The sequence below is a fragment of the Beta vulgaris genome, chromosome 6 (assembly GCF_026745355.1).
Source record: "Beta vulgaris subsp. vulgaris cultivar EL10 chromosome 6, EL10.2, whole genome shotgun sequence".
In the NCBI taxonomy this organism is placed as follows: Eukaryota; Viridiplantae; Streptophyta; class Magnoliopsida; order Caryophyllales; family Amaranthaceae; genus Beta; species Beta vulgaris.
This window is the reverse complement of record NC_079207.1, coordinates 10,810,743-10,824,564: the sequence shown is the minus strand read 5'-3', so window position 1 is coordinate 10,824,564 and position 13,822 is coordinate 10,810,743. Positions and strand designations below refer to the sequence as shown.

Sequence of the window (13,822 nt, the reverse complement as noted above, 5' to 3'; positions counted from 1 at the left end):
CGCTGCTTGATTCACTTTCCGGAAATAATGATTGATGGAAACTTCATGGAAGGAGGAGATATCAACACCAAAATAAGAAATTAAAGAACTGATGACCCAAGAAACCTTCCAACACTGACGAATCGAATTAATAACCACAAGATTATCCCCTTCCACCACAAGAGAATCAATACCGAGAAATCGAGCCGCCTCAAACCTTCCCGAAGCCCCCACGCCTCAACCAAAAGAATAGAGAAATCCGACGAAATAACCATAGCTCCAACAAGACGAAGCCCACCTAAATGATCCCTAATAACAAACCCAAACGAAGCTTTCCCATCATGAAGCTTCGAACCATCAAAATTCAGCTTGAACCTTCCTTCAACGGGAGGGGACCAAGCCACCAACAGATCCTACTTCGGCAAAGACCTCGAACCCCCCCCCCCCCACCACCACCACCAAAGGATAATCATCATCATTACCACACGATGCCACCCAAAATTAAGCAAAATTAGCAATCGAGAACGCCATCCTCACCACCAAAGAAGACACCAAGTTGAAAATGACATTATTGCGATGAAACCACTCAAACCACCACACCATAGCAAAAGTACCAAACTCAAACTCAGAAGAGGTAAAAGTAGAGGTGGGCATGGGCTGGGCCAGCACGCAGCCCGATCTGGTCCAACCCGATTTGGGCCCGGCCGGCCCGTTGTCCGCTACGTGGGCTGCGGGCCTGTCGCGGTCAAGAAATTTTATTTCAGGCCCGCACCGACACGAGCCCGCGTGGGCCAGCCCACGGGCCGAACGCTCCTTTCCTTTGTTTTTTAGCCTAAAAATGACAATGATGCAAAAAAACAACATAAAATATGGGTCAGGCCCGCATGAGGCACGAGCCCGGCCCGTGGATAAAATTTGGAATTTTCAAGCCCGCCACTCATGCCCGCCATCTCCCTAGGCCCAGCCCGGCCCATGTCCAAGTCTAGGTAGAACGAGCCAGATTAAGATTGCCAACCACATCATCCGAGAAAGGCAGAACCGGCAACAACCTCCAACCAAACAAATCATTCATAGCCTGAAAAACATCTAAGATGAATGGAGAATTGAATAAAAGATGGTTCGAATCTTCTGAGTGGAAATTACAGAAACAACACTCTTTAGACATAAAAACATGACTTTTTTTCCAGACGAACTTAGTAGGTAAGCAATCCTGGCAAGCTTTCGATAGGAAATTTTAAATTTTAGGAGGGACTGACATATTCCAGATCCAAGAAAAAGAGATCGGAAGCGGGGGATCAACTAGCACCCTGAAGTAATAGAGAACCAGACCTCACCGAATATTCTCCATCCGGATTCAAACCCCAGACTAAAACATCATCACCCCTAATAGAAGGCAGAAAAATTCCCAAAATGGCATTCTTAACCTCCAAGGGGACCAAAACATCCAAAAGATCTTTATTCCATTGTCTAAACATAAAGCCCTACTAACCTTAATATTACCCATACCCATAATCGAGGAGCAAATAGACGAGGTAGGTAAGAAAACACCCAATTACCATCCCAAAAATTAATGAAATCACCTGAATTGACAATCCATCTAAGTCCTCTTATGAAAATCTCCCTAGTAGACATTAATTTTTTCCACTGCCAAGAGCAATTAACAGAAGGGATATAATCAAGCAAACAAGAATTCTTCAAATATTTCTTGGTAACAAGATCAACCCACATGTTACTAGGATTCTTGATAATTTTCCATAACAACAAGATCAACCTTAATTCTTGTGCAAAAATAATTGATGCAAATAATAAAAAATGGAGGAAATAGATTGGAAAATCATAATCTTTTTCTATCCCAATTACAGATCTTCCCGGCAACTTTAATTTAAAAATTGGGTATTGATTATAGCTACAGAGGAAAAGAAACAAAATTGTACTCAATGCCCAACAGACTTCCAAAATTGAAACAATGTAAAATAGTGCAGTAATAGTAAAACGGATAGTACATTATTCTTTTTTCCACTCCTTTCCCTCCTTACTAATCATCATTCTTGGATTTTCACCACCTCTCAATTATTTGTCTCTCTTTTTATGATAACAAAAACAGATGACTAGCCTAGTGATTTGATTGTTGTCTTCATCAAAGTATTCATTAAGTATCCATACCCTATGAGGTTCAAATTTTCTATGGGATTTTTCACCAGTCTCAATAATTTATTTAAATTTTCTACCATACATCCTTTGTTATTTTTTCCTGTCATTTTGATACCGTTAAAATTCTAGAACTATTTTATATTATTATACACAAGAAAACACATAATTATGTGAGATATGTTGGATTCGTCTCAATATATATTTTAAACTATATATGAGCTTTTTATAATTTTTACTTATACATACATAATTTAAGATATATAGTTATTCAAATTGTGTGACAAATGTGTAAAGAACAACTGGTAGAACTAAAAAAACAAAAGAAGTATCAGATACATGGTGATTTCATAAATGTTTAAGGTGTGCCTAAGGCTTTGTTTTTTTGAACTTATTTTCAGTTCAGCTCAGTAGTTCAATTATTATTGTTATTGTTATCTTCATTATTATCATCATCATCATATATCATCATCATCATCATCGTATATCATCATCATCATTATCATTATTATTATTATTACTATTATTATTGTTATTGTTATTATTATTATTATTATTATTATTATTATTATTATTATTATTATTGATATTATTATTGTTAATATTTTAATTGTTATTGTTATTTTTATTAATTGTTATTTTTATTATTATAATTATCATTATTATTATTATTATTATTATTATTATTATTATTATTATTATTATTATTATTATTATTATTATTATTAGTTTAATTTAGTTTAGATTAGTTGTGTTTCAAGTAGTTTAAAAGAAAGGGCCTAAGTATTTTTGAAAGATTACATAGAGTAACTCTAGAACTAATAGTCATCAACCTCTATTAATAAAACGCCAGACCTCAGTTACGGACTGATCTCTTTCTTCTTCAGTTCTTTCTAACCGGCCAACACATAACTCTTGACTCGACACTTTCTGATGTAGTGACTAGTGAGAATATGACGGTCATGAGGTTGATCAGATGCTTCGGCTAGGTTGAATGTGAAGGCCGAGGGCATGAAAGTGTGGGAAGAAGGGATTAGTGAGATTGGGTTCAAAGAAATAATGATGCATTCCTTTTAATATATTTTGATGATTGTTAGTGATCATGGCATGTGAATTTATAAAAAAAATTTAAGTATATTGGATGAATTTTATAAACTAGATAGGTATTTGGTGAAAGATTTTTTTAGTATTAAATCATCATTTAGTTTGGAAGAATTAGGCCATTTGACTATTATTAGACTAAAACACCTATAAATTATAATCCCCATAGCTTTTGTATGTAGAACTTTGTTATTAATTAAGCTCCATAAAGATAAGTATGTTATTCATTTTTTTTTAATAAGGTAAATAAAGAGAAATCTTGATAAGTTGGGGAATAAAGAGGATCCCAACTGGCTAAGGGTGAGAACTGATCTCAGGATCTCCTGAAATCGGGAGGAAAACTCTAACCACTAAGCTATCCCTCACTTTCAGAAGAATAACAAGTATGTTATTTTGTTCGCGGTTAGCCGAGTAAACTAATTTGTCTAGCTGATTAGTTGTTTAGGCTTTTTCAGCCTCTAAGAGGGTAGCCTAGTACTTGGGAGGAACGGCCCATGCTATGTTGGTAGCAATGATGGCTTATATGCTATTTCCATCACTCTACTCAAAAACTCAACTTAGATTGGAAAACACAAACACCCCCTTTTTCCCTTTGGTTTTTAGGGAGATGGTTTGTGCATTTTTGTTATCTGTGAAAAGCTGGAACAATATGTCTAACTGGCAAAAGTGCAATTATGTTTATCCCAATTCCCACCCTTGTAAGTTGTAAGTTGTAATGTAACAATAACATTATAACAAGAGGAAAAGCCTTTATTTTATTTTACCTTTTGGCATCTATAATCCGCATCAAAAGGCTGGCACAAGTTTCACTTGCTTGAAAGTTGAAACGAATGGCATCATTGTTCATCACAGAGAAGCTGGATGCATATATTCAAATTCTCAACCATAGAATACTAAACAATCAATCAAAAGGAGCAACTTCAAAAAGGACAGGCGGAGAAATACTACTGTGTTCTTTCTACATACAATTTGCTTTGCTAAGACAACCAACACACATTTTTTATTATCAATAGATATATTTAATTATGTAGTAGTACGATATACTATAAAAACACACGTTGAAACGAATCTAACAAGATCTCGTTATAATAATCTATGTTATTTATATTAGTGATTCAAGTATACAAATTATTACTTTTGACTAAGAAATATATTAAACATATACCAAATCATCCTCTTCATTCTATTCTCTACATTAATGTAGGAAATACATAATTGAAAATTGATCAACTTGTGCCCTGCCCGACATGCTCTAAAAAAATTTGAGTTTGTTTAGATTATTCTGGCTCTAATTTTTCCGAGCTTTAGGCGTTATTTTTACGTGCGAAATGCAAAATTTAAATTTTACCTGATAGGCTAGCTAAAATAAACTAAAACTAAAACTAAAATAATTCCAAACTAGCACTGTTCCATTTCTGGATTTGAGCAAAAATATTCTGGTCCGAAAACTAGGCCTGACCAAATACATAATGAACTCAACACCACATTAAATCCATATATAGCATGGTGGCATGGTGGGTCAGAGGTTGATTTCCTGAACCAACATTGCCTGCCACTACGCCGTCCTTACTCTAAGCAATATTGGGATTTTTTCTCTTAAGCTGTCTCTTTAATGGACCGTGTTCATTCATGATTAAGACATCTTTGTGTACCTCAACACAACCATATCCTATGGTAATTAACAGTTCGAGACATCAACCAAGGATGTCTTGACTTAGGCTATGTTTAGTTCACCTGAAATTTTCTGATCTGAACTTATCTGATCTGATCTGAACTTATTTTTTCTGATCTGATCTGATCTGAACTTATTTTTTCTGATTATAAGATCTTATCTTTTAGATTTTGCTCAATATATAAGAAAAAATATAGTCATGTGGGGTCTTGTTTGATTCGTCTCAATGAGTACTTTATTAATATTCAATTATTATAATTTTTACTAATATGTAATGAAAGATATAATGATTTTTAAATATAAGTATGATCTGAACTGATCTGATCTAAACTTATTTTTTCTGATCTGATCTGATATGATCTGATTAGATTTGAAATAAGCAAAAATAAGGTGAACTGAACATAGCCTTAGTAGTTAAGATTGAGGTGATGTGGACGTTAGGTTACAGGTTCGAATTCCACTCCCCTTCTTTGTACTTTGTATTGCCTTCGTGGCTCATATGGATAAAAAAATAGTTCGAGAAATCAAGTTTGTATTCGTGTTCCTACAAATAAATATTATATTATAAAAAAAGTTTCAACAGTATAATCTAAACCTTAACTAATTTTTGACATGTAAACACGAAAAAAAAAAAAAGTATAGGAGACCTTATTCTTACATCTATTTATTTACAAAATCTCAAGAGTGATGTCTCTATCACGTTTTCACTACGGGCTATGTACAAGTAGAAGTGAGCTATACGTCTCAAACGGGCCAATCTGGATCAAATTATACTCTCATTGATTTGATTTAAGTCTTAATGTCATTTGGTATTATTTCAATTTATTTTGTACCATATATCTATTTGTTTCTAATCTATACTGTTTGCTTTTACACTTACCAATTTCAATTTTTAACTATATATGATCTCCATTTGATTTATACAAAATGTGTAAATTAAAAGAAAAAAAAATAGAATATCAGTTTTAATTAGGTCATATTCACATAAATGATAACTAAAAAGTTTGTAGAAATCGATCAATATTAATACAGGCTATTATTTTCGAATTAGTTCGTTCAAGTTGGGTCAGTTTCAGTAAGACCTTGTCTAATATTTTCCAAAAAGTGCCCTTTTAAAGTAACAAGTAGATTTTGCCCGTGAAACAGATAAGTTAAATTTTGTTGTAAAAATAATATACTAATCTTCTTTTTTAAATAAGTGCAATATTTTGGTTTCACGCTTGCCAATGTACAACTTTGATAGTTAATATGACTAATTATGTATTTGTAAAAAGTTGATATTATAAAAATATTCATTGAAACAAATTCAAAACATTTTTATGGTCATTTTTGTTCTTATATATATTAGTAAGAAATACGATCAAAGTGAGGCGTGCATGCATATAGTGCAAAAGTCAAAGTGTTGTACTTAAAAGAAGCAGAGAGAGTATTTCTTTATTAAAAAATTTACCATAATTCTAAGTTTTTTTTTTTTTTTTTTGAAGGAAATAATTCTAAGTTTTTAGATAAAACTACTGATAGAATATTACTCATTAAAACTATATAATTGGAATATTGTAGATGTGTCATCTTCCTTTCGGGTCTTGATATTATCCTCCATGATATTTTAGCCTCTTGTACTTCCTTCTCTTCTCTTCTCTTGTTTGGTCTCATGTTAAACGAGTTGTAAACAAGCTCATCATTTAACTAAATTAATACCTTTTGATTCTGAACAAATTTGGGAAAACCACTCCCTATCATAAATGACACCTTATGCACTTATAGACAATATATCTTGAATTAATACTAGCTTGCTTTCTCTTTTAAAAAAATTATTACGGTAGATGTTTGAATTTTTTGAAGACACGGATGATGTTTATGTAGATGGCCCATAAGGCCATAATTAGGCGACATAATTGGGCCAGGAGCAACTACTCTCTCTGTACAAAATGTCAAAATGGACTTATGGTCTCTCGTCATCTAGAACAAAGTGACGTCAACTAAAATAATTGGGCCAAGAGCAACTACTCTCTTGTAGTATTATATACTAGTTTTTATATGCACGCGATGCGTGCGAAAATATATAGAATTTTTTTTTAGGAATGTAGAAAATTAAATTAATGGTTAATTATATTTAATAGATTAGAGATATTTGAATTGTTGATGGTTTTCTTTTTGTAATTTTTTTTTATTTTTTAAATTAATTAGGAAGTTTCCCTTTTATTTTTAAATTAAAGTAAGCAGTTAGAATAGAGATGTAATGAGGGTAAAATGGGATTCCTAATATTTTGGTGTCCTACCCCTCTTCCCATATAGAATAGAGATTTATATTAGAGTTGATCAATTAACCCAGCCCGCGGGCCCGGTTCGGCCTGAATTTTGGATAGGTTTGGGCAGAATTTTTTGTTCCACAGTCAGGTCCAGTTCATTTTTTTTGGCTTGGGACGTGTTTTGGGCAAGTAAAAAATGATTTTTCCATCTATATTTTGGCCCGACCCGATTTTGGTCGAAATGCACGTCCTTTCTCCCGAAATAGCGGATTTTGGGCCCAAAAACCCGATCCGATCCATGATCACCTCTAATTTATATCGACCATGTTTGCGAGGAAATGCTAACGAATGATGATTACATTGAATTTTTTCCCCTTTATTATTCTGAGATATAACTCACGAAATATCAAAAAAAAATGTTTATATTAATTTGATGTTCTATTAATCTCTAACAAAGTATAATTTTTTGGATTTACATTTCATATTATCCCACATGATTTACTACCTATTTTACATGTTAAATTTTGCTTTCTTTTTGGATCAAATTCTAGTCCTCCTCAGTCCTCCCTCTCCTTTCTCTCATCATAAAAATGTACTCCTATAATTTCTTAGTTTGTCTGTTTTAAATGTGTGTTTATCAATATACTTCATTAACATTATATATTCTTCATTATATATTACTATAAAATATAATGGTTAAATATTAATAAAGTATTTAATGAGATGAATCAAACATATCTCATATGAATATATTTTTGCTTAGATATTGAGAAGGATTTGGCAGACTAATTGTAAACAATGTCAAGATTGTAAGTTGGCAAACAAAAAAAATAAGGAGGAAGTATTTATCTATTCAATTAACATTTTTTAAAATTAGAGTTGTGATCTTATACCTACCGACCTATTTCGAGAGCAGCTATTTCTCCTTCTTCTGAGTTAGCCTTCCCTTTGAGAACCTACCTCTTTCTAGGAGCGCTAGAACTTGAGTGCCGAAATAGAACTACGGATTTCTTCCCTTGCTTGACTATTACCAATCACTGGGAAGAGCTCAGTTTTGTCGGCTGGTAACCAACGTCGGGATTTATTGTTGACGATAGCACGCAGCCGATAAGAGAGACAGGTAGAAAGTGTGTAGTGAAGGATGTTTCGTTGTAACCAGTGTTTCTTGAAAAAACGGCTCAAACAATGACTGTCCCATGCGTTGTTGGTCAACAACCAACCACCTATACAGACTTTAACCACCATTTCTAGAGGCTTGACGGAGTTCAGCTGTCTGGAGGGAAGAATTCAAAATCAAAATGTTCTTATGCCTCAACTGGATCAATTTACTTATTTCACACAATAACGTCTAATACCATTGCCCCTGCCACTCTGCCTGTTTTCTTGTGGTCGGGAATTAGAGTTGTGATCTTATATACAAACGATACTATCATTCACGATATAATATATTATTATTAATCATCTAATTAGCTTGAACCTATGAATACATGATAAATGAAGATTAATATAAAAAGGCAGAGAACGAAACTAATAATAATCACTATTAAGTACACTTTGCTCTTAAACATTTTTTTTACATATACAGTGTCTTGGCAAAGGCTTTTAGTACATTCAGAAAATATGTGATTAAGACAGATTCAGTACATAGTCTACTAAGTAGACCCTTTGTTTTTTTTTTTTGTTTTTTTTTTATCATTCTCACTTTTTAGTGTGCGTATCTTGATGCACGTCTTTAAATTTAAGTATCTTTCATTATACAGTTTATTCATCATATATCCCTTACAATTTTTTTTACATCATATACCTTTTCAACTTTTGAAGTTCACCATATATCATCACTTTTGAAAAAACACATCCACTTACCCTTAATGACTAACAACGTTAAAATGACTAATGGCGTTAAACTCCGTTAGTCATTAACCCCTAATCCCCCTCTAATCCTAATTAACTAACCTAAATCTACCTCCGAATTCTAACCCTAACCCTAATACCCTAACCCTAACACCTAACATCCCTCCCCAACCCCCTCCCCCCTTTCCCTCCTAACACCCCCCTCCACCCTCACCGCAGCCCGCCTCCCCTTTCACTTCCCTTGCTGAATCGCCTCTTCCCTTCCTCCGTCGTCGCGCAACCTCCATCCCTTTCCCCCGTCGTATCCCCCCTCAACTCCCCTTTCACCGATTCGCAAAACCCAACAACCTAGATTTTTCGAAGAAACCCATTCAACCCAAATTTTTCGAAACCCATTCAGCCCAGATTTTTGGAAACATAATATGGAGGGAAACAACCTGGTGGGAAGAACCTAGATTTTTTCAAAACACGACTATAGGTGGGGAAGGGGAGTGGAGTCAGCGGGGCTACGAGGGAGTGGAGAAGGGGAGGGGGTCAGCGAGGAAGTGGGGAAGGGGGGCGTTGGTGAGTAGGGATGGCAATGGGGCGGGTCTGGGTCGGGTCCACCTAGACCCAGACTCAGACCCGTTCATTTTCACAGACCCAGACCCGTTGGGTCTAGATTTTTCAGACCCAGACCCACTGGGTCTAGCGGGTCCATGAGTCCTTACTGGGTCCTAATGGGTCTTTTTTAGTTTTAAGTTTTCATCACATTTTTTAATATATGTAATTAAAAAATTTCGCCCTAATATATATAGGTTCTTGTATCCATGGTTAAAGCATTCTCTAAATAAAATTTTAAGAATTAATTCATAATATATTAAAATGTTACAACTTATAAAGTTACATGTCTTAGTGGAGTTACAACACTAATGAGTTCACAAAATCACAACTCATAAAATTTTAGAGTTTAGGTAAAAAAAAAATTTCTAATGTGTAAATGGGTCCGCGGGGCGGGTCTGGGTCTAGCATATGTGGACCCGGACCCAGACCCGACCCATGCTCTTCGGGACCCAGACCCGACCCGGACCCATTGGGTCTAAAATTTCTGGACCCAGACCCTTATAAATGGGTCGGGTCCTAGCGGGTCTGGGTCGGGTCTATGACCCATTGCCATCCCTAGTGGTGAGGGTCAGCGGTGGTGAGGGGTTGATGGGGTAAAGGGTGGGGGAGAGGTGGTTAGGGTTAGGATTAGTGTATTAGATTAGGATTAGGGGTAGATTTAAGTTAATTAATTATGGTTAGAGGGAGATTAGGGGTTAATGAATAACGGAAGTCTAACACCGTTAGTCAAAAGAGTAAGTCGATGTATTTTTTGAAAGGTCTGAGGTATATGGTGAGTTTCAAAAGTTAAAAGGGTATATAGTGCAAAAAAAAAATTGTCAGGAGTATATGGTGAAAAAACCGTTCATTATATATTAGTAAAAATTATAACAATTGAATTTTAATAAAGACGAATCAAACAAGACCCCACACTACATGTCTTTCTTATTGATTGAGAAAAACTGAAAATTTTCTATAAGTATGAATAATTTCAAGATTTCAAATAAGAAAGATAAAAAAAAGAAAGTAGTATCAACCCAGTTCGAACCCTTTTTCCTGAAAAAAAAGAAAAGCTTGACTCATTTCATGTCCTGTACGGCTGTATTGTACTACTACCTCTGTTTTTATTTAGTTGCAACATTTTGACTTTCACGCTTACCAATGTACAATTTCAAATCGTTTTATCTCTAATTGTACGTAAGTAAAAATTATAAAAATTTGATATTATGAAAGCTTACATCGAAACGAATCAAACAAGACCCCACATGACTATATTTTGTTTAACATATAAATCAATAAATGTGGTCAAATAAGAGAACATGAATAGTGCAATTTGTCAAACGTTGCAACTAAAAAAGAACGGAGGTAGTATTAAATACGAAAGCCCATATTCTGAAATTTTGAATTATATTAAGAAACAAATCAAGGCCCATATTTTTGTGACATATTGTCTGTTAACCGGGATATCTGATTGGAAATTTGGAATGCATCCACCAACTAGGCAACTAAAATTCAAACAAATTATATGCGACCCTCTTCATACTTCCATTACAAACAATCAAACAAATTTACCTAATGAAGTCTATAAGTGAACAAATGAATACTTGTATTAACAACTTTAGTCCTCTGCCTCTTTGTTCTTTTTCTCTCCACCGCAAACTTACAAGTTTACAACACCATTACATTTACATCTATATCAGTATCTTAGTTTAGGACAACAACAACAACAAGAACATGAAATCAGAGACATTAACACTGGTGCTGGTAAACTTAGCAGGAATAATGGAAAGAGCAGATGAATCATTGTTACCTGGAGTTTACAAAGAAGTTGGTGAAGCACTTCACACAGACCCAACTGGGTTAGGCTCATTGACTCTTTTCAGGTCCATTGTTCAATCCTCTTGTTATCCACTTGCTGCTTATCTTGCTATCCACCATAATCGAGCTCATGTTATTGCTCTCGGCGCTTTTCTTTGGGCCGCCGCCACTTTCCTCGTTGCCTTTTCCTCCACCTTCTTACAGGTCCATTTTTTAACCTTTACTTTGTTTTCTTTTTCTTCATCTCTTGTTTTGATTCATTTGCTTAGATCTAGATCACGTTGACTTTTCTCCAAACTTTACATGTATTACTATTATTCATCTGTATGATTATGTAAAGATAGTAATACTAATTATCCAATAATATTTCAGCTATTACTGTTACATTAGTATGTGTACATCTATGTGTACATCAGGTTGAGAATCCTTCAATTTCTAAATAATAGGCTACCCTGAGTTTTTGCTCAATTTATTACAATTGTTTGTACCTTTTGTGGAAATGATGATAAGAGATGTTTCTTTAAAAATTTTATTTCTAAAGACCAATTAAACAGTATCAGTATGAGTAGACACGGTACAGTGTCAATCGTTAGTTGCAGAGTTCTAATTCCTTAAACTTTTGTTATCCATGGACAGCTCCCATAACCAATTGCTGGATATCTGTTATGAATGATCATTATTAGGTGGCAGTATCAAGGGCATTGAATGGTATTGGACTCGCAATTGTAATACCTGCAGTACAATCCCTCGTTGCAGATTCCACTGATGACCATAACCGTGGCACAGCATTTGGGTGGTTACAGCTCACAGGAGGCATAGGCTCAATCCTTGGAAGCCTCTGCTCCGTCTTAATTGCCTCAACATCATTCATGGGAGTTCCTGGTTGGAGGATCGCTTTCCATTTGGTTGGTATAGTCAGTGTCATAGTTGGCATATTAGTACGTCTATTTGCCAATGATCCTCGCTTTACTGATCAAACTAAAATGGCTAATGATGATGAGAATAATGCGCGCAAGTCTTTTTGGATTGAAATAAAGGAGGTGTTTCAGGCAGCAAAATTGATTATTCGAATTCCATCTTTCCAGATTTTTGTTGCTCAGGGTGTGTCTGGTTCATTTCCATGGTCAGCATTGTCATTTGCACCTATGTGGTTGGAGCTCATTGGTTTCTCTCATAAGACTACCGCGTTTCTTATGACCATTTTTGTGGTTTCTGCTTCTGTGGGTGGCTTATTTGGAGGTAAAATGGGGGATATTCTTTCACGGCGTTTGCCTAATTCTGGAAGAATAATTCTTTCTCAGATAAGTGCTGGTTCTGGTGTACCACTAGCAGCTATACTATTGTTAGGATTACCTGATGATCCTTCCTCTGCCTTTTCGCACGGTGTAGTTTTCTTTATTATGGGACTCATGATAAGCTGGAATGGACCTGCCACAAACAAGTATGTTCTTTACTCATTTTATCCCATTCTTTTCTTACCTCAACTCTGAAGTCACATTTTTGAACCCCATTTTTTTCTCACTTGAACACATAAAACATTCCAATAGAGAAATTATTAACTGCTATATAATGGTAGGGGCATCATCAAATCAATCCTAAAACCATATAGATAACTGTGGCTACTTTGAAAGAAGAATATAGTGTAGATTTTTAACAAACAAAGAGGCACTCCATAGAAAATAGGTCTTTGTTGTTACTAAATATGTAGTATTTTTCTCAAATGCAGCTATTGAGCAGATTGTAATTGACTGTCATGCTTTGTCAGTCCCATATTTGCAGAAATAGTACCTGAGAAGGACCGAACAAGCATATATGCATTGGATCGCGCTTTTGAGCCTATACTAGCCTCATTTGCTCCCCCAGTAGTTGGAATTCTGGCTCAGCATGTCTATGGGTATAAGCCAGCTGTAGCAGGATCATCAGACTCTGCAGCAATTGAAACAGACAGAGAGAATGCTGCATCACTTGCCAAGGCACTGTACACTGCTATTGGTATCCCATTTACAATCTGTTGCTTCATCTACTCTTTCCTTTATTACACATACCCGAGAGATAGAGAACGCGCAAAGATGCAAGCTTTGATAGCATCAGAGATAGAGTTAATGGAGGATGACACTTCTCCTACAAGAGAAGTGTCTCCACTTAGATTTTCAGAATCAGATGATCCAAGTTATAAGGATAGAACTGTTATTAGTATCGAATATGATAGAGATGATGAAGTTCCTGATTTAGACGAAAATGATGAAAAGACCCTCCTTCCATCTCAAGTACCTTTGTTTGATTCTAAGAAACCAATGTGATTCATTTGAGGTCAATACATTTACTTTTTTTTTTCCAAAAGTAACTTATATGTAATATATATTACACAGAAATGTACATACATGTCATTGAGGTTAATCATAGTACATTTTTCTTCATACTT

At 35.0% G+C, this 13,822-nt stretch overlaps 1 protein-coding gene across 1 annotated transcript; it reads left to right on the top strand.

The window, feature by feature from the left end:
• The first annotated feature begins 11,093 nt into the window (after positions 1-11,093).
• LOC104895686 (hypothetical protein) lies at positions 11,094-13,817 on the top strand. The gene is made up of 3 exons (XM_010682257.4): positions 11,094-11,604; positions 12,084-12,841; positions 13,166-13,817. The coding sequence occupies exons 1-3, from the start codon at positions 11,317-11,319 to the stop codon at positions 13,698-13,700; spliced, it is 1,581 nt and encodes a 526-aa protein (XP_010680559.1). The 5' UTR covers positions 11,094-11,316; the 3' UTR covers positions 13,701-13,817.
• Positions 13,818-13,822: the final 5 nt, after the last annotated feature.